The 21,292-nt window shown below is 52.6% G+C and overlaps 1 protein-coding gene across 4 annotated transcripts in view; it reads right to left on the bottom strand.

The window, feature by feature from the left end:
* Nucleotides 1–1,520: 1,520 nt before the first annotated feature.
* HM13 (histocompatibility minor 13) overlaps nt 1,521–21,292 on the bottom strand; it is a 41,103-nt gene continuing 21,331 nt past the window's right edge. For 2 of the 4 annotated variants that reach the window (XM_060120404.1, XM_060120403.1), the window contains exons 6-13: nt 21,112–21,237; nt 20,225–20,282; nt 17,032–17,115; nt 11,917–11,953; nt 9,296–9,398; nt 4,735–4,820; nt 2,865–3,011; nt 1,521–1,955 (exon numbers count right to left, since the gene is read on the bottom strand). In XM_060120404.1, the coding sequence (XP_059976387.1) occupies nt 1,856–1,955; nt 2,865–3,011; nt 4,735–4,820; nt 9,296–9,398; nt 11,917–11,953; nt 17,032–17,115; nt 20,225–20,282; nt 21,112–21,237 (741 nt within the window). In that variant the 3' untranslated portion in view covers nt 1,521–1,855. Of the gene's footprint in view, nt 1,956–2,808; nt 3,012–4,734; nt 4,821–9,295; nt 9,399–11,916; nt 11,954–17,031; nt 17,116–20,224; nt 20,283–21,111; nt 21,238–21,292 lie in introns of all 4 variants that reach the window. The other 2 variants (XR_009534640.1, XM_060120405.1) reach the window with 2 other exon arrangements.

The following is a 21,292-nucleotide window of genomic DNA, read 5'->3' on the forward strand; positions in this document are numbered from 1 at the left end:
GGTCATTAGGTGGCAGGCGCCCGGCGCCACTGCCACCTCAGCCTCCGCCGGGGGCCGGCGGTGACTCAATGAGGCCTTTGTGGGCTCCGGGCTCCAGAACCAACCGTGCTGTGTGCCTGGGCTGCCTGCCCCATCTTCCGCCCTCAGAGTGGCCTTGTTCCAGGACCACACGGCCTCCCCTCTGGAGGCGGCTGGAGGCGGCAGAGATACGAGAAGTCCCTGAAAGGGACCCCCTGGACTGGGAGAAACTTTTGAGATTTCCTACCCCTCCTTTCCAGAAGGCCCAGAGAAGTTGGTAGGGACTCAGGCCCAGGGGTCTGCAGAGGAGTTGCAAAGTCCTTAGGAACTCTGGAATTTGATTCAGATTGCTCAAGGTCAAATCCATGTCTATGATTAGGTAATCTGCCTCAACTCTCTCACTTGTGCAATGGGGCTTATACTAGCACCCACAGCCTGAGAGTATGAGAATGAAGTGAAATCCTGTATTGAGGTGCTCGGTACACGTAACAGCTCCCCTTCTCTGCTCCTACCTGTGCTTTAGCTCCAAACTGTCTGGAAGCCCCTGTCATTTTCAGCCTTTAAACCTGAAGCTCAGGCAAGAGAGATCTCTGGGTGGGGTGTTGAAGGTCTGAGTCTCGGGCCAGTGGCCACCCTCCCCCACATCAGTTTCTCCACCCAGTGACCCCACCCCAGGCAGGCAGATGAGGGCTGTGCCCACCCCTGGCTTGGTCCACTGGGGGTTCTCCTACAGGACAGAGCTGCTGTCTTCAGCAAACCTTGGAGAAACCCTAGCTATGGGATCTCCAGCTCTCGGGCCTGGATGGCCTCTCGGAAGCACTGGGCCCAGTCCTTCCACCCCCGCCCCCCAGCCTCTCCAGGGGCCCTGGGGGCAGCTCCTAGAATCAGGATCTTTCTGGCCTTATAGTAGTCATTTTGGGAAGAATCTCAGGAATGGGCAGAATGGGAGCAGTGGGGCCTTCATCTCTAGGGCAACCTAGAGTCCAAGTGCTCTCCAGCTGAAGCCATGGGGACATCAGGATCACAGATGACTTCTGCCAGCCTGGAAATAAAATCCAAACTCTTTCCTGGGGCTCACGTGGCCCTGCCCATTTCCTTGGCTTTGCAGATAATGATCCCCTTGCTGAGTCAGGCCAGCCTTCTGGTACCATGACCTCCTCCCTGCAAACCTTTCTGCCAGTAGGTAATGCATCCAGCACCTGTCCAACACCCTCACTGCCCCCCAAGTATTGGGAGCAGCATGGCAGGAAAACTGGATGGCAGGGGAGAGGGCTCAAGGGCCCCCTCTTCTGGCCAGAGGGTATCCTGGGGGTGCTGAGCTGGCATACTGGCCAGGCACTGGGTGGGCATACAGGAAGGAGGGGCCCAGAGGTCAGGGCCTCAACACAGGTTGCGACGGTCCACAGTCCCCTTCCTTACAGGAAAGTCCCTGGGTGGGAAGGTGAGACCTAGTATACCCACTGTAAGATACTGGGTAAGAACCTTCCAGAAGCACAGTGGACTGCCCGGGCAATGGGATGAGTTTTTAATGCGAGGCAAAGTCAGTCCACAATACAAAAGTCTAAAAATCAGACCCACTTTTCCCACCTGGCACCTGGGGGGGTGGGGGCAGTTGGGGGCTTCCTTTGCGGGCAGGGATGGGGAGGGGCACAGCGAGGCCAGAGACGGGGGAGAGGGAACCAGGCCCCGGAGGCCCCGCTGGAGGGAGCCTGCTGCCCCTGCCCCTCTCCCGGAGCCGCCGGTCCCCTTCAGCAGGACTGCGGTCGTGCGGGTCCGTGTGCGGGGGACCACCCCACCCGTGTGTCTGGCCCTCAGAGAGGGTCAGGCACCAGCCGCATCATTTCTCCTTCTTCTCCAGCCCCTTCGATGTCGAGGCCTCTGTTCCCTCTTTGGATTCTGTCACTGCTGCTGGATCCTTAGGATTTGACTCCTCATAACTGACCAAAAGAACAAAACAACAACGGCGACACACTTAGAGGAGGGAAGAGCAGAATCTTTGTGCCCCACCTCCCACCATCGCGGGGAAACCCCTGGGCGCACACATCCTCGGCCCAGCACCTTCCAGGACTTGGCCCGGCCCCGCTGTGTGCCCTCCTCAGACAGGCTGCCTGCTCTGCTTTCTCTGTGCCTGGTGGTGCCAAGAGGTGGCAAGGGCAGCGGCAAACGGGAGAGGTTGGACTTGGGCTTGTGAAGACCAATTTTAAGCTTCTTGAACCTTCCACTGGAGAGAATGGGGGGAGAAAAGGGGCAGCCAGGATGAGGCTACGGGAGATGCGCTGCCTCCCAGGGCACACGGCAGGAGTCAAAAAGCTCAGCCCCAGGGGTGCGGGCAGGCAGGGGGCTGCTCTACTGGCAAGTGGCAGGGTGCCACTCTCCCAGGCGGACACCCTGCTTAACTCTTACTATGGGCTCCACTTATTGAGCAAGTGAGCTCATGCCAAGGACAATACTCACATTTCCTTACCAGATCAACCACACAAGGCAGGCATGTGCCCACTTACAGATGAACAGAGAGGTTTCCGAGAGAGCAAAGTGACTTGCCCAAGGCTATACGTATACGGTATACAGAGAGTGGTAACAGTGTCTACTGCTGTATGACAAGGGCTGCTGACACCCACTCTCACACGAGTCCCACCGTACTGGTGAGGACACCAGGGTTCTGAGGCCCTGCCCCCCCACCCTGCGGCTGGGCACCGTGACTGCCTGGTGGTGGTGGAGGAGCTGCCTCTTGCCACCTGTCCCTGGCAAACCTCCCTGCCCTGTACACTGGAGCTGGGGTGTCTGCCCTACCTTGGGCCCCAGGGCAGTGGGGGGAAGTGGGCAGGTGGGCACCTGCTGGGCATTACATGGCGCTGGGATTCTGCGGGCGCCGGCGGCGAGGGCCAGCTAGCTTCTGCTGCATGGAGTCCGCCAGGCTGGCTGGGGAGCCCGAGACTGTGGGGAAGTGGGTGAGCCTCGGGGTATGAGGCAGGATTTCCGCTGAGGACTCGTAGCTGTGTGAGAGACAGACAGACAGACAGAAAAAAGAGATGGAGAGGAAGAGACTAAGGGAGGACAGGGAGCAGGAGCAGGACTGGGTCTTACGTTTACCTATCTGCACTTTCAGGCTCTGTGGAAAGAAGCCAGTGTTACTTGGAGAACAAAGAAAAAAAGATGCACCTACATAGGGGGACACTCTGCAAAAGAACTAGGATGCCCTAGATGTATACATGCTGCTGCGAAAACATCTCTCAGATACACCGTTGTGTGAAAAATCAAGACGCAGAATGCTCCAAGAATGCCATCATCTGCACAAGAATGTGTACACACATACGTGCTTTTAGGTGCAGAGATGTCTCTGAATGTCCAGGGACAGAGCTGGCCTCTGGGGGTGGCTGAGGTCTGAGGGGTTGTCCCTCTCATGCTATGGATTTTTTTTTTTTCATGATGTGGAATTTTGACCGATGTGCATGTGTTACCTATTTAAAAAGTAAATGAATTAAAAAAAAAAGGAGAGTGCCAATAAAAAGAAAAGTAAAACCAAAGATAAGGTGGAGAATTAGGGAGAGAGATGGGCAGAAAGAGAAGAGAGAGACCATTTGCTTTATCACCTCAATCTAAGAACCTCCTGGGGAGTGGGGGACAGAAAGGTGGGGTGCCCATGTGGGTGAACATTTAGAGAAACAAAGCACCGAGTGGTTAAAGGCAGGCACTCTCTGTCCTGGCTGGGGAGGTGACCCCAAGTAGGGGCTGGGAGCCGAGGGTGAGGGTAGGGACTGAGCTCAGGGCTCAGGTCCCACCCCTGCCCCCAGAGCTCCCCCAGATCTGCCCCCAAGTTTACCACCAGCCTTGCCTCAGAGTCCACAGGGCTTTGCCAGGCCAGGAGCCACGAGCAGGCAGGTTGGGAGCCTGGGGCTCCTAGGAAGGGCAGAGGCAGGTACGGGGGAGGGGTGAGTCACAGGTTCCCCTGCAGGCAGCCAGGTGCACAGAAGGCTCTGGCAGCTGCTCGAGGGACAACCAGGAGGCCAGGCAGGTGGAGCTGGGTGGAAGGCCCCTGAGTGGGCAGCTTCAGTTGCAGCTGGCAGCTATTTCTGGGTCCCTGGTGGGCGGGGTCAGTGCTGCTGGGGAGCAGACACCTGTCGGAGTCATGCAAGCCTTGGGGTCAGGGTGGGGCTGATCATCGGTGTGGCACGCGTGCGGACGGCCATGGGGAAGGGGTATATGTGCGACTGAGAGAGAGAAAGCAGCTAGCTGTGGGTTACGGCCACAGAGGTGACTGGATGGGGATTGACACTTGACTTCTAACAGCGCATTTCCATCACACTAGGGTCCCCTCTATTACTCATGTGTAGAAACCGAGGCCGGAGGAGGGGAAGGACATGCCTGAAGTCACATGGCAGCAGAGTCAGGAATGGGAACGCAGGGCTCCCAACAGTGGGGCAGTCTGGGGGGGAATCTACACCAGCCAGTTCCTTCTCAAGACTCAGCTGGCATCTGGGTGTGGGGGCTGCCTCGAGAGCCCCAAGGCCTTGCCCTCCCCTGGCTCCTGGCCCCCAGGAGGGTTCCGCTGGTGCCCACGGGCCTGGTACCCACGTACTGGTGGAAAGGGCAAGGGGTAAGGCCGGTGGTGGGAACAGTGCTCCCCTGGAGACATGTACCAACCGCCCTGGCAGGCTCCACTAGCTGCCTGCAGCTGCACCTGTGCCATGCAGACTTCTGCCCCCTGCCGCCTCTTACCTGAACATCTCTGTCACTTCTCCCTTGGCCAGTGCCACCAGGACAGGAAAGCCGATACAGGCGGGGACCAGGTACAGGAGTGCAGGCTGAGAGAGAACACAGGCTGGTGAGGCAATGATGGGCAGGGCACATGCTCAGGGCTGTGCCCATCACCCAACCCTCTCCCGGGTGTGACTGAGGGACACTGACTGCCCAGGTTCACAGAGCAAGTCAGTGGCTGGGCCCAAACCCAGGGCTCCTGACTCCAGACCAGGGCTGTTCTTCTCTGGAAGGGAACACAAGAAACCCAAAGAAACTCAAGTATGCAGGGCTTTAAGGGCGCCCATTAGTCTGGATGGCAGCATCCCAACTGCCCAGGACATCAGGTTCAAACTTGCAACCTCCTGAGTTGGTCCTATTCCCAGAGACCCTGCTTGTCTACGTCTGGGGCTGGAAGTCTGCACTTTTAGCAATGCTCCAGGAGATGCTGTTAGAATGACAATGATTACGACATAGCTGCTATGGATGGAGTACTTTCTGTGGCCTGGATTGAGGTCACCCAACTGGTCATTGGCTCCACCGGGATTCATGCCCAGGTGGTCTGGGCCCACAGCCTGTGAGGAAACTCCTGGTGAAGATGGGTCTGGAGGACGGGACAATGACACTAAGAGGTCCTGCTCCCAGAGTACCTACTGGGTGCACCGAGCTCAGCCTCTGGGGAGCGCTTCAGTCCATCTCCACACCCGCTGTGACCATCCTCCTTGTGTACGGAAGGAAGGCTGATGCTTCCGGAGGAGAGGGGGTAGCCCAGGGCTTGGAGGCCTAAATGGCAAACTGGAGGTTGAACTTGGGCACTCCCCAGACTCCAAAGCCATTCTTCTCCTTGCAGCACCTGAAAGCTGGACCTCATGCTACTGATCAACCCTCCACAGCAGCCTGAAGTCCCCATGAGATGTGACCCCTGCTTCCTTCTCCAACCTCCCCTGCCCTGCCCTACTCTGGCCACACTGGTCTCACTGTGGTCCTCCTTGTCACCTGAAGCTACAGGACCTCTGCATGTACCGTTTCTGGGATGTTCTTCCCACCTGTGCCTAGGTTCCTCCTCCACCAGACCTCGGCTCAGCTGTCACTTCCGTGGGGCAGCCTGTGCTTGCGTGGGGTCAGGCCCTCTTGCTGCACGCTCTCAGCCCCCCAACTCCCCCCGCAATTCTTCACAACATTCTCTGGCAACTTGGACTGAAACACTCCTGTGCCATTATAGGCTGGCGTTTCTCTCCTGTTACACTGTCAACTCCATGAGGGCAGGCCCCACAGCTGTCTTGTTCACTGCTGTATTCCTGGTACTCAGAAGAGGGCCTGGTAAATACGAAGCCAATGGCTTCCTCACAGATGCTCACAAAATTAAGGGGGTGTCCTGGAGATAACTAGGGTGAGGGTGAAGGAGACATCACTCCAAAGGCAAAGCCAGCACCTGACTAGAGAACAGGGCTCCACAGTCTCCTGAGGCTGACCATCAGACCATTTCCTGGCTCCTGCCATGGGTGAGCTGTGAACTACCCCACTTCCTATATATTATCCTTGAAACTAATAACACCCTATTCATTTGGATCTGAGTTTTACAGATGATGCTATTGAGGTTCAGAAGGAAATGACTTGCCTGAGGTCACACAGGGTGTTAAGTGGCTGAGTTGGGATTTGAACTTGGGCAGCTGAGCTTCTTCTCCTGCATCAGGTATTTGCTATGAGATAGGCTTTGGGCCAAGAATGATAGAAATCACAACAACAAGACTTGTGAGAGGCAGCCAAAGCAGTACTCAGGGGAAAATTTGTAACCCAAAGTATATTTACTAGAAAGACTGGAAATAAACAATCTCAGTTTTCAAATCAGGAAGCCAGAAAAAGAATAAAATAAACACCCCCAAAGTAGGAAGAAAATAATAAAGGCAAAGCAAAAATTAATGAAATAAAAATAAAACAAATATAAACTGATTAAAATTTAATTTCTGAAAAGTAGATCACTTTTATAGATGAAGAGACTGAAGATCAGAGGAGAAAAAAGGATCTGCTCTAAATCACAGTTGGTCAGGATACAGACCCAGGTTCCTCTGTCTCTAAGTCCAGTATATTTTCTTCACCAAGGCCAGGCTGGGCAAAATAGAAGGCTTCCCAGGAGGAGGGTGCGTAGAAGTCTGGCCCCACCATAGCCTGCCGCACTTAAGAGCTGGCAGCAACTGAGGGGCTCCTTTGGGAAGAACTGAGTTTGCTTAGTATCACAGGGATACAAACCTATTCTTTTTTTTCCTCTCAAGGCACCAGGGAACCTCTCCAAAGAAAGTCAGTGCTAAGGAGAGGATGGGATGTACAGCTTGGGGCAGTGTGGGGGTCAGGACTCCTGCCTCTCCATCTTGCCTTGGCTTTGCTGTGTGACCACAGATAAACCACGTTCCTTTCTGGGCTTCCCTCTCCATCCGTATGATGAGGACACCTGATCATCATTAAAGGCCTTTCTAGGAGGCTGCTAGTCCTGGCCTGGAGTGCATTTTTTTTTTTTTTGCGATACATGGGCCTCTCACTGTTGTGGCCTCTCCTGTTACGGAGCACAAGCTCCAGACACGCAGGCTCAGCGGCCATGGCTCACGGGCCCAGCCGCTCCGCAGCATGTGGGATCTTCCCGGACCGGGGCACGAACCTGTGTCCCTTGCATCGGCAAGCGGACTCTCAACCACTGCGCCACCAGGGAAGCCCTGGAGTGCATTTTTGATAGAAGCCAAATGGGAACACAGAGGCAGAGGTGACCCCTACCTAGGGAACTGCTCGCACTGGGACTGCCTATGTCTTGGAGAGGGAGAAGGAGCTCAAAGAACAGGTTTCCCTTGTGTCCCAATCCCCATCCCAAAAAAGATTTTCAGAGATGCCCGTGTGGATGACTGGGGAGAACAGTTGGGCTGCTGCTGGGGAGTAGCAGAGGCGTGAGACCAGGAGTCTAGGGCTCTAGCCAGGTCTCAGCTTGACTTGCTGTGTCACCCAGGGAAGGCTCCTTTTCTCTCTCCCACAGAGAGGACCACCTCTCCCACCTCTGCCCTGAGCCTGTGTGAGAGCTCCCAATGGAGCCTTCTCTGAGTCTAGCCCAGGCAGAAGGCAAGCCTGCCACCTGGTGGCCCTCTGTGGAATAGCTCTGGGCTTGGACTCTCACGGGACTGACAGCTGGAGAACAGACCTCCAAGGAGGCCCAAGCACTCTCTGCGCCCTCCTTGCCAAGTGCATGTCCCTCTCAGCTTGCGGAGCTTCCAAGGCCATTTGGGGCAGAAGTGAATGAGAGGTGCTTCCCCACTGGTTCTTGGTTTCTCTATGGGCCAGGGGACCTTGGACCTTCTGTAAAGCATCAGTATCAATTTCACAAACACTGTAGATATGAAAATATTGTAAGGACTAAATGAGTTAATGAGCGAGAGGGTTCAGCACAGTGCCTGGCACAGAGTAACTGGCCAGCAGCTCTTGTGATTAACTTAAAATGGCTTCCCTGTGGCCGGTGCCCTGGGGAAGCGGGAAGGGAGGAGGAGGAGGAGGGGAGGTTGGAGGGGGTAAAGTAATACTAACTGGGCCAGGCATGGTTCTGAGCACTTTACTTATATTAACTCATTTCACCCTCAGACGACCCCAAGGTGGCTACTATTATTTATCCTCATTTTCTGTTTTCACGAATCAATGAGGAATCCTGAGTATAACTTCAGCAACTTGCCCAGAGTCCTGCAGAAGCAGACGGTGGAGCCTGGATTCACATCAGGGCTCCCTTAGCCTCCACTCCACACTGCCTCTCCCATGGCCGGGGGTTCAGAGCCTGGGCTTGGTCTTCACGTGACACAGGTTTGAATCCTGGCTCCACCGCACACCTGCCATGTAGCACCTGAACTCCAGTTCCCTCATCTGTTCACAGGATCCTCCTGAAGTACTGAGCAGAGCCTGACCCATGGGGAGTGCTCTTATTTCCAGAAGAAAGCAACCTTGCCTGCCGGCTTTCCCCTCGCCAGCTCTTCTCCAGGCCACACTGACAGCTTTCAGCCCCAGCCCAGCCTGGTTCACTCTGTGGCAGCTCAGTACCCATCTAGGTGGGAGAAGGGGGCAGAGCCTGGCCTGCTTGGGGAGTGATGGAAGGGGGGCCCTGACATCCTATCACTTACCTGGTGGGTGGACAATGGGCTGAGATGCCCAACACCCACCTGATCCCGTTCTGTCTGCTCCCACTACCGAGGCTGAGAAGCCATGGCCACATTACAGCTGGGGCCCAGGGACACTGATCTGTCCCAGGAGATGTGGGCAAAGATCTGCTGAGAGGACTCGGAGAAAGGTGTCGCCTTCCTGATGAAGGTGACAGGCAGGCTGGCGTCCTTCCTCCTTCTCCTCGCCACCAGTGTGTGTGTGCTGCCTGAAGTAGGGCAGTCACCTTGCAACGACCACAGGTGGAAAGGCCAAGAGAATCACAGACACGCTTGCTCTACACCACTGGACTGCTTGCATGTGGGACAAGTAAGTGCCCATCACTTGCAGTGAAAGCACTCCCCATACACCGAGGAGTCATGCTCACCTGGGCGTGTTTGAAGATGTGCATGATGAAGATGGTCAGGCCCAGGCCGAAGATGTAGGCTGCAAAGCTGGTGTAGAAGTAGGTGTGGGTGTTCTTCTTCAAGCTTCAGTGATGGTGTGGGGAGAGAGGAGGGTGAGATTGAGGCACTGCAGAGCAACAGTGAGGAGGAGGGGAGCTGGGGAAGACCCTGGAGGCTGTGTGGGGTGGCTGAGAGCTCTGGGCCGGGGGCTTGGAGGTGGGCATGCACTCTGATTCTGCCCCAGCTAAGTGTCTCTGGACCAGTCACTTTCCTTCTTTCAGTCTCAGTTTACTCATCTGCAAAATGGGAAAACCATGACCCATCTCCCTAGTGGTTGTTGAGTATCAAATGCTATAACCTAGAACAGTGGCTAGGAAGCTCAGGCCAGCATAAAAATCACCTGGACAGCATGTTAAAAAAATAGAGCTGTATGGGAGTTCTCTGGTGGTCTAGCAGGTAGGATTCTGGGCTTTCAATGCCGTGGCCGGGTTCAATCCCTGGTCGGTGAACTGAGATTCCGCAAGCCACGCAGCACGGCCAAAAAAACAAAACAAAAAACGAAACAAAAACAAAACAAAAGAAACACCCAGAGTTCTAGGTCCAATTCCCAGGGAGTCAGATCTAATAGGTCTGGGGATCTGCATTCTTTTTAAAAATTTTGTAATAACTTTATTTATTTTGGGCTTTTTTTTTTTTTTGGCATGCGGGCCTCTCACTGTTGTGGCCTCTCCCGTTGTGGAGCACAGGCTCTGGACGTGCAGGCTCAGCGACCATGGCTCATGGGCCCAGCCGCTCCATGGCATGTGGGATCCTCCCGGACCGGGGCATGAACCCGTGTCCCCTGCATCGGCAGGTGGACTCTCAACCACTGCACCACCAGGGAAGCCCGGCTTTTTTTTTTAAATTGAAGTATAGTTGATTTATAATATCATGTTACTTTCAGGTGGAAAGCACAGTGATTCAGATATATATATATACAAATATATATATATTCTTCAGATTCTCTTCCCTTACAGGTTATTACAAAATATTAAGTATAGTTCCCTGTGCTATACAGTAGGTCCTTGTTGGTTTGGGGATCTGCATTTTGAATCTGATACAGGTGGATCATGCTTTGAGGAACACTGATACAGAAACTGTACAGCTAAGTTCTTTTAAGCGCAGTGGAGCTAATAGTTCAGCAACCCGCTGTGAATACTGAATGGATGTTGATTACATGGATAGAACGCCACTGGCTTTCTGGGCGATTCACCCAAGATCAGCTTCAGAAGAGCTGACCTGTGCAACCTGGCACTGCCATCACCTGATGCCCTTTCACAGTGCCAGCTCAGGACCTGTGCCTGTGTCCAGCAACATCTGTGGAATGAATGAGTGCTTCTGATGCCCTTCCCTCCTTACCCTGGCGGCTTCTGAGCCTGGAGCTGCAAGTACACTGAGACCTGTCCTGTTGTGCAGCCTGGAGGGTAACGGATTCCCTGTGGGGATGTCACGCAGATTCTGGAACCATCTTGGAAGGACCTGCTTATCCTGCAAGTCCAGGCCCGGAAGGAGATCCTTCCTCCGAGGGTGCTGCCAGCTGAATCTGTATCTCTAGCAAATGGCCGGGAGGCTCTCGTGGGTTGCTCTTCGTATTACCTCTGAACATCTAGGGGCAGAGCAGCTGGCACAGATGTGCTTCTACTTACAGACTGGCCAGGTCCCTTCCAAAGGCTCCACAGTGGCACTACCCAAATAACCCAGATCTATGTCAGTGAGGAAAAGTTAAAGTTTCACATGCAACTTGGATTTCCATGACACTGGCACTGAGTTTCTCACTACCACTTTCAACACTATTACTGTTTTGGCAACTACTGGGCACAAGGAGATTAAGAAAAGTTCATAAACCACCTCAAAATTAAGCGCACACACAGCAAGCCCTCCACTGGGAAGACTGAGCACCACTTACTGGTGGCAGGCCCAGCTGACCAGGTGCATTAACTCGGTGTGACCTTTTCTGAGTTTTAAGGGGTGGCTCAACTTGGCCCCCTTCCCTCGCCCTTGTGCTCACTTTCTACAATGGACTGAAAATGTCTGAGCAAGGAGAGGGTGCGGAACAGCTAGTGCAGCTGGGACACGGTGACCTGACCCCGGGCTGATAAAAAGCGATAATGATGACGACGGTGCCTGCAGCTGGACTTCCCTGGGAGCCGCTGGGGTCAGCCTGTGCTCAGCACTCCCTCCACATCTTCTCGGTCAGCCCCAGGCAGGAGCTCCTGTTTACTACTAACTTAAGGATGAGAAACCTTCCCTCAGAAAGGTCAGTTCACTTGCCAAGATCACACGGTGAGAAAGCTCTATGGGTACCACCAGGACCCTCTGGGTTTAAATCTCACTCTGTGATTCATACCTCCCCCAACCTCTCCAGGCTCTTTGAACACTTAGAACCTCAAGATGCAAAATGCAGATAAAATCGGAATTGCCCTGGCTGCTGTGGGGGTGGAAGGTGTGGTCCCGAGTTACCTCCTTTGGGCTCCTGGAAGCTGAAGAACCCCAGAGAACCTCCCTGCCCAGGGGAGGCCCCTCACTTGTGGAACCTGAGCATTAGGGTGCCTAAGCGGCTTACCTGATGTCAAAACGCAGCAGCAAGGCGATGAAGATTCCTGCAGGGAGAAAGCCAGGTTAGACAGTGGTAGAGGAGGAGCAGGGTAGTCAGCTAATATGCAACTGGGTCCCCACTTGTTCTCAGCCACGGAGCAATCATCAGGGGCCAAGGGTGTGGCTGACACTGCTAACTGCCAGCAGAACTCCCCTTTCTCCACCTTCAGGCCACCTGGAACAATGAGACGGTCCCAGGATTTTGCTTTGGTCTGGGACCACGTTGACCTGGCACCTCATAGCACCACAGTGTGCACACTGGGCCCACCCTCCCAAACATTTACAGGGTGCCTAAGCACTAGGCACTGTACGCAATACAGGGGGAAGCAAAACCACTGCTCTCAGAGCCCAGCCGAGGGGGCAGGGCATGCTGATCGAATATTAACAAAAATCAATGTAAGTAATCGGAAAAGAAGTAGTAAAGCTGTCATTGTTTGCAGATGACATGGTACTATACATAGAGAATTCTAAAGATGCTACCAGAAAACTACTAACCAATGAATTTGGTAAAGTAGCAGGATACAAAATTGATGCACAGAAATCTCTTGCATTCCTATACACTAATGATGAAAAATCTGAAAGAGAAATTAAGGAAACACTCCCATTTACCACTGCAACAAAAAGAATAAAATACCTAGTAATAAACCTACCTAAGGAGACAAAAGACCTGTATGCAGAAAACTATAAGACACTGAGGAAAGAAATTAAAGATGATACAAAAAGATGGAGAGATATACAATGTTCTTGGATTGGAAGAAGCAACATTGTGAAAATGACTATACTACCCAAAGCAATCTACAGAGTCAATGCAATCCCTAACAAACTACCAATGGCATTTTTCGCAGAACTAGAACAAAAAATTTCACAATTTGTATGGAAACACAAAAGACCCCGAATAGCCAAAGCAATCTTGAGAAAGAAAAATGGAGCTGGAGGAATCAGGCTCCTGGACTTCAGACTATACTACAAAGCTACAGTAATCAAGACAGTATGGTACTGGCACAAAAACAGAATATAGATCAATGGAACAGGATAGAAAGCCCAGAGATAAACCCATGCCCATATGGTCACCTTACCTTTGATAAAGGAGGCAAGAATATACAATGGAGAAAAGACAGCCTCTTCCGTAAGTGGTGCTGGGAAAACTGGACAGCTACATGTAAAAGAATGAAATCAGAACACTCCCGAACACCATACACAAAAATAAACTCAAAATGGATTAAAGACCTACACGTAAGACCAGACACTACAAAACCCTTAGAGGAAAACATAGGCAGAACACTCTATGATATAAATCACAGCAAGATCCTTTTTGACCCACCTCCTAGAGAAATGGAAATAAAAACAAAAATAAACAAATGGGACCTAATGAAACTTCAAAGCTTTTGCACAGCAAAGGAAAACATAAACAAGATGAAAAGACAACTCTCAGAATGGCAGAAAATATTTGCAAACCAAGCAACTGACAAAGGATTAATCTCTAAAATTTACAAGCAGCTCATGCAGCTCAATATCAAAAAAAAACAAACAACCCAGTCCAAAAATGGCCAGAAGACCTAAACAGACATCTCTCCAAAGAAGATATACAGATTGCCAACAAACACATGAAAGGATGATCAACATCACTAATCATCAGAGAAATGCAAATCAAAACTACAATGAGGCATCACCTCACACCAGTCAGAATGGTCATCATCAAAAAAATCTAGAAACAATAAATGCTGGAGAGGGTGTGGAGAAAAGGGAACCCTCTTGCACTGTTGGTGGGAATGTAAATTGATACAGCCACTATGGAGAACAGTATGGAGGTTCCTTAAAAAACTAAAAATAGAACTACCATATGACCCAGCAATCCCACTACTGGGCATATACCCTGTGAAAACCATAATTCAAAAAGAGTCATGTACCACAATGTTCACTGCAGCTCTATTTACAATAGCCAGGACATGGAAGCAACCTAAATGTCCATCAACAGATGAATGGATAAAGAAGATGTGGCACATATATATGATGGAATATTACTCAGCCATAAAAAGAAACGAAATTGAGTTATTTATAGTGAGGTGGATGGACCTAGAGTCTGTCATATAGAGTGAAGTAAGTCAGAAAGAGAAAAACAAATACCGTATGCTAACACATATATATGGAATCTAGGGGGAAAAAAAGGCTCTGAAGAACGCAGGGGCAGGACAAGAATAAAGATGCAGATGTAGAGAATGGACTTGAGGACACGGGGAGGGGGAAGGGTAAGCTGGGACAAAGTGAGAGAGTGGCATGGACATATATACACTACCAAATGTAAAACAGATAGCTAGTGGGAAGCAGCCATATAGCACAGGGAGATCAGCTCGGTGCTTTGTGATCACTTAGAGGTATGGGATAGGGAGGGTGGGAGGGAGATGCAAGAGGGAGGAGATATGGGGATATATGTATATGTATAGCTGATTCACTTCGTTATACAACAGAAACTAACACACCATTGTAAAGCAATTATACTCCAATAAAGATGTTAAAAAAAATCAATGTAAGACTGTGCCTGTGAAAGGGTGCTTCCTCTGTCATGCGAAGGTCTATCAGGGGATGAGACTCAGGCTGGGGGGAGGTGGGGAGGAAGGAGGGCTTCTTTGAGGAAGTGACACTTGCCAGGGAAAGGGAACAGCATGTGCAAAGAGGAAAGAGGGCTCAGGAGGTGTGGCAGGGCTCTAGGCGCCAGTAAGGCTGCAGCCCAGAGCAGGAGATGCTGGGGATGGACCAGCCATGCAGGGCCCCATGGGTACGAGGAGTGGGAGTAATGGGACACACTGGAAGAATTCTAAGTGGGAGAATAACCTAAAAAGATTTTGAGAAAGACCCTCATGGCAGTTGCTTGGCTGGAGGGAGAAAGAGTAGGAGCAAGCAGACCACCGGGAGGTCCTGCAGGAGCTGAGACAAGGACAGTGAACTCTGTCCACCCACTGCACTATTTGCACTTCAAAACCAAGCCCAGTCACGCTGGAAACTTGAGTCCCTGAGACACAGCCAGCCAGTCCAACCTCTGCATGTTGCACACATGTCCATCTGTGTGTCTGTCTCCCTGACTTATCTTTGGGCTCAGACAGAGCAGGGCTGAACCTCATTCAGTTGAGAGCAGGTTCTCAGGAGCCAAAACATTCCGTGCTCATCAGAAGCGCTGACTGGCAACATGTGATTAATTTCAAAGAGGAAAATGAATTAGTCCTCACTGAAGACTGCGAGTAGGGAGCTGGTGGGTGGTGAGAACAGACAAATGCTGCCGTTCTGGAAACAAAACTGGGAACCCAGTGGCCCCTGGCAGCTGAATTCTACAACTGTTCTTCAACTAATGCACGGGCCAGAGCTCCCAAGAGCTTTTACTCATAATAATGCATCTGATCCTCAAAGCAACACCCCACAACCCATTCTTCCTTCAAGGTCATCCCCGAGGCTCTGTGAGGGTACAATAACTCACACTGATTGTGACTGCTGAAAAGACTCAGATACACAGGAATATGAGGATATGCAGAGATGTCCCATGCAGGCCTCAAGCCCAGAACCACCCAACAAGGACAGTGGGGAAGTCTGCGGGTGCCTGTGACAGACCACCCCCCTGCAGGGCGAGACGAATGCTTTATGGGACTCGGTTTCTTCAGTCGGATGGAGCTGCTTCCCTCCTCCCAGAACCACCAGGTATGGGAACACCTGGCTTCAAGACCATGGCCCCACGGCCTTGGGCAAGTCTCTTTGAATCTCAGTTTCCTCATCAGTAACATGGAAATACCCTCTACCTCATCGGGCTGCTAGAAGTAGCAAAGATAACGTATTAAAAAACACCCAGCATAGTGCTTGGCCAACAACAGGTGCTTTTGACAAATGATGGTTCTGGGACTATCTTATTATTGTTATTACTGTCATAAAAGCAGTTCTGGTAACATTTTTTGCAGTCAGATAGACCTGGTCTGAGTCTTGGCCCTTTTGCTTCTTAGTGTGTGAATTTACCTTAAGTCCCTTCATTTCTGAGCCTCAGTTTCCTCATTGGTACAAGAGAGAAAGCCTTTGCGTCATCATCATACGTATCACAAAAGGAAGGTATCACAACACAAGTGCCTGTACCATCCCTGCTTACTAGCGGAATTGTTATTACGTCCTACACTGGAAAATAAATTGGCTTTTAATTTGTTCCAAACTTTCTTCTTTCAAGCAAGCACCAGGGGTGCTTCTAACCCTCTGACTCTGAGCCTCTGGGACTAGGGGAGTAAGAATGTTCTTTGGATGTTCTGTGCCCGTCACCAGGCCTGGATCTCGCAGACACACAGAATCCAAGCCTCAGCCATTTCAGCTGCCCTCAGAGAGGCAGCTCAGCTTTGCCCCCAGGGAGTTTGGGCTGCAGGCCGCCAGGGATGTATGTCCAGGCTCAGACCTTCACACGGGGCACCTGTCTCTGTATCCACAGGTACGCTGACTAGCACCCACACATAGATGATGGGTTCAAAGGCCAGCTCGTGCAGTCGAGCAGGTGCGTGCCACCTGTCCCTCTGCTAAGACTGCAGACAAAGGAGCCCACAGCCATGGTGCCCCGTGTCCACACATAGTGCATGTTCTCCCTGGAGCCCTCCCAGTACTGGGGAGAGGAGGACCAAGGGGACTGTGGCAGTTCTAGCACATTTGTGTTACCTGAAAACACTGGGAAGGGGTGTGTACACGCGCAAGTGTGTGAGGGGATCAGATTCCTTTAACACTGCCACAGAATGTGCTTTTGTAGAGTGTATTTCGGTCTGTCATATACATTTACTTCTGTAGTTCTTGAGTAATGTCTGCTCACCCAGTCAGAAGCTCCGTGAGAGGCAGTCTTGCTCAGCACTGTCCCTCCAGCGCGCAGCCCATGGCCTGGCCCAGGACCGGCACTCCACAATGTATGCCGAGGTGGACCCCTTCACCAGACCCCCGGGCAGGGGGCGGGGGGATCTCCCAGCCTAATCCTTTCTCCTTCCCTCTCCTGGTGGGTAAGGCTGTGTTTCACAGGACTCCTCCTTCTCCAGGGAAGCCCCCTCCACCCTTTGCACTGCGGCCCCCACCTCAGCCTGGTCACCTGGAATGACGATGTCTCCGAGTCCCAGCATGGCAAAATTGTCCGCTTCCAGGCCCTTCTCCAGCAGATCCTGGGGAAACACCACTGCAGGGGGAGGCAGGGATGCGAGGAGGTGGTGAGAGCCCAGCGCACTCTGACTCCTACCCCTCCACCTCTGGTGTATGGAACTTACACACTTGCATTTCTGGGTGGGGGGATGGGAGTGGGGAGCTGAGAGGATGTCGAAGGGCTGAAGGGCAATGTCTCCATCTGGAATCACAGCTGGTTGGAGCAGGGAAGAATCTAGGATCATCTAGGCTAAAGGTTTAATGCCTTTATTCAGCTGTAACTCACATGTCATACAATTTCAGTGCCCTTTTATAGCTAGAACTCTGGTTAAATGGGATTGACCCTAAAGCCTAGTATATAAAAGATGAAACAGCCCACACGGTGCTGGCATCTAACAGGCTTTGTATCTCACTGCAGCTGGGGTGTGGACAGACCCTTGTTCTGAAGCAGGGAGAGCTTGGGCTACAGGCTATTTCTGTATCTGCTGAGGGCGAAGAGGTCACATACCTATAAATTCCTTGCTTAGAGCCCCTTACTCAGAAATCCTGCTGGCCAGCTTGTTTGGATAAATACAGATTGAGAGAAATGCCTCCCTGTCTGTCCAGTTATGGCAAGAGGCAGTTGTAGCTGGATTTCATCCATAGCAGCCTGGAGCAGAGAGCAGTTACCTGTGGGCTTCAGGGTCAGACTGGGTGGGTCTGAATCCTGGCTCTGCTGTGGGACTGCACAGTTTACTTAACTGCTCTGGGTCTTGGTTGTCTCACCTATAAAATGGGTATAACAGCTGAACTGACCCCATAGGGCTGTGGTGAGGATTAGGTGATTTGCACACATTGTTAACTGCTACGTCATGCCTTCTTTACTAACCCAGTCCTGCTTTTGCGTGGGGCCGCCCTCCCAGGGGATGAATCAAGTGTGGCATAAGGCTAAGACAATCAGGACAATCTGGTCCCCAAATTCCTGACTTCCCTTGCAGCTAGGAGTGGTCATGTGACCCAGCTCTGGCCAATGGTACGTAAGCAGAGGTAAGCTGGGGGTTCTGGGCAAGCTTGTGCCTCCCTCATGAATTGTACAGAGGCCCTTCCTTGCCTGCTTCTTCCTGCCTTGAATGCACAATCACAGTGACTTACAGCTCTCCTCGTTTGATCCTCCCAAACCTGGTACCATTCAATTCTGAGTGGCAGATGTGGAAAGCAGGGCCCAGGGAGGTGAAGTCTCTTCCCTCAGGCCACGTAGCCAGCGAATGTCACATCTGGGATGCAAGCCCAGGCCTCCTGACTTCCGCATCTGTCCGCTTAACCACTCTGCTAGGCTGCCTCTGACCTCTACTCCTAGCAGGGGCGGGCAACGGACTTTCTCCTCAAGCCAGAAAACCAAATTTCAAGCACCAGAAACCAGAGATGCATGTCATTTCCCTGTTCAGAGTCTTCCAATGGCTCATCCACTGCCTACTGGGCAGTGTCCAGGCTCCTTGACACGCCATCCTTGGCTTCCCCCTATCTGGCCTCTTTTCTGCTGCTCCCCTAAACTCAGTCACATTCCTTCCCCGATTCTCTGCTCCATGCGTTTTCCTAATTGTAGCCTTTGGCTGAAGCTGTACTCTCTCTTTCAAATGCCCCTACTGCCCCTGCATGCTTGGTAAACACATATTTATCCTTCGTGACCCAGGAAAGCTTTCCTGACACCTTGGCTGGGTTCATCCATCACAGCACGTAGGGCATAGCTGCTCTTCTTTCTGGCTTGCCCAGCATCTGTTCTGTTGCTCTGAAGAACTGCCTTCACCTTACACCCTTGGTTCTGGGAGGCTGCTGATTCAAATACTCTGCCCTCAGGCACTGGAGAGGGCAGTGACCCTGGCCTTTCCACCACTCCCAGCTGGAATGCCTAGCTTACGGGCCAGGCCAGGCTCCATGGGTTCATCCAAGCCAAAGCTGGGAGGAGAAACTTGTTTTCCTCTAGGGTCGCTGAGCTGCGACTGCAGCAGCTAGGAACGAGTGGCCACCAACCTCTCCCCAGCTCACAGAGAGGACCTGTGTGCATCAGGGGAGAGTCAGACCGTGAGGAGGACAGCCATTTCCTGACTCCTGGGGCTGACTCCACCCCATCTGCCTGCTGCCCAAGCAGCACTCCTCGTGGAGCTGTGAGGTCTTCCTGACAGGATCCCCCTGCTTCCTTCCATCATGTCTTACTGATTCCGTTCCTCCTCTTTGGGTCTTGTGATGCCAGGAGGTGATTCTTGATTAGTCTAAGGCTTAAACTCCAAGCTCATCATGATTTTCCCATCCCCCTTGATGATGAATGACAGAATTGGGCCTGTGACCCAATTCTGGCCAGTGAAATATGAGAGAGGCTACAGGGGGGATTTGGGGAAAAACATCCCTCTCTGATGAAAGAGAGACATAAAGTTCCCCCTTTCTGCCCGTGAATATGTTGAGAATGGTGGGTGGAGGGCTGAGGTGACCTTGGCTCTTGGCAACGCCACTGAGGGTCGGAAATCCAACTCTAGATGCTCTGCCACTGGGCTTGCTGCAGTGTGAAAGAACAACATTTCCACTTTTTTTTTTTTGCCACGCAGCATGGCATGCAGGATCTTAGTTCCCTGACCAGGGATTGAACCCGCTCCCCCTGCAGTGGAAGCACAGAGTCTTAACCATTGGACCGCCAAGGAAGTCTCCACATTCTTTACAGATGCTTGTAGGTGGGCTTTCTAATATTTATAACAATGGATACACTGAAGAACAAAATCAGGGCAGTGTGAGAGGCATGGGGCAGACAGCACCTGATATTTATGTACCAAAGGGCTCCAGGGAGAGGGCTCCAGGTCTTGGCGTGGGGGATATCCTCCTCTGGAGGCCCCTGCCTGTCCTGCACAGGCTGCATCAGACACCCATCTCTGCGCTCGCCCCCATTCCAGCTCGTCCCACAGAGCCATGCACTGTGACCAGACGGCCGGAGGCCAGGGTCTGGGATGGCTGTGCAGGAACGCAGTGGACGAATCAAAGGGGAGAAGGAAACCAGGCTGGAGACACAGGGGAGCTTGGAGGAGGAAGAGCTAAGGGAGGGTACGGACCAAAACAGGGACCACGAGGGGATGGGCCACCAGGGTGGGGGCAGACGGGCTCCCCATGGTGGGGTGGTCACTTACATTTTATTGGTGCCTCAAAGGACTTGGCCACTGTCACCATCACATTGGTGCCAAATACCTAGAAGGAGGAGAGAGGAGTCTGGAGGGAGGTGAGGGCTGGGTGGGAAGGAATGGCTGTGCTTGGGCTTCTCAATGTGCTGCTGCCTGGGACGGGCGGGAAAGGGGCAGGGAGCCAGGAAGGGCTCCAGAGCAGATGTGAAGTTGAGATGAGGTGGCCACCGACACTGGCCATGTGGACACTTCACGGGGCTCCTTGTTCTAGGTAGCAACGAGGGGCAATTCCAAGGAGTTGGTAAAGGGCCTCTGATGGCCCTGGCCAGGCATCCTATGTTAGTTCAGGAGTCTGCCCCTCCCAAGAGAGAAAGTCCTCCAGCACCACGTACTTAAGGGGAGAAGAGGCTGCCTGAGGCCACGGAAAGGGTGCCTGAGTCAGGCTGCCCTCGATCCCTCAGCGGGGCCCCTCAGAGTGAGTGTGGCAGGTCTCTTAGCCCAGGGCTGGCACGCGGCCTACGTGCTCACAGTCGGTGCCTTGCTCACCAGCGTCCACTCATCTGCTTTAACCACACCTGCCTCAACGTCTCTTGAGCCTCAGCTCGCTTGCTGGAGAGACACAGGATAAGCAATACCCCTGCTGGGGCCACCACGAGGAAGAGAGGGCGGCTGGAAGGCACTGGGCATAGGGTGCGCTCTCAGCAAGTGAGGACTCTGTTCTCTCATCCACTCCACAGCTGAGGGAACTGGGCCCAGAAAGGACCTGCTCTGGGGTCTTATTTCCAGGTCAGGGCAGCTTCCCTCCATCAGACGACCGCAGCTTGGGCCGGAGACGGGGGAGGAGGAGGCGAGGGGGCCCGGTAGCCAGACATCCTTTGCGTCCCTGCCCAACTCACCCAGAAGACATCGTAGACGAAGAGCCCGCCCAGCAGGATGCAGCCGGTGCTGACGTTGTTCAGGTGCAGGAGCTCCACCCCGTTAAGGGAGAAGGCCAGGCCGAAGAGGTTGTTGGCGACCCAGTGCTGGGGAAAGATGAGAGTGAGACCAGCTCTCCTGCCCCCAACCTGCCCCTCAGGC

The sequence above is a fragment of the Mesoplodon densirostris genome, chromosome 16, assembly GCF_025265405.1.
Source record: "Mesoplodon densirostris isolate mMesDen1 chromosome 16, mMesDen1 primary haplotype, whole genome shotgun sequence".
In the NCBI taxonomy this organism is placed as follows: Eukaryota; Metazoa; Chordata; class Mammalia; order Artiodactyla; family Ziphiidae; genus Mesoplodon; species Mesoplodon densirostris.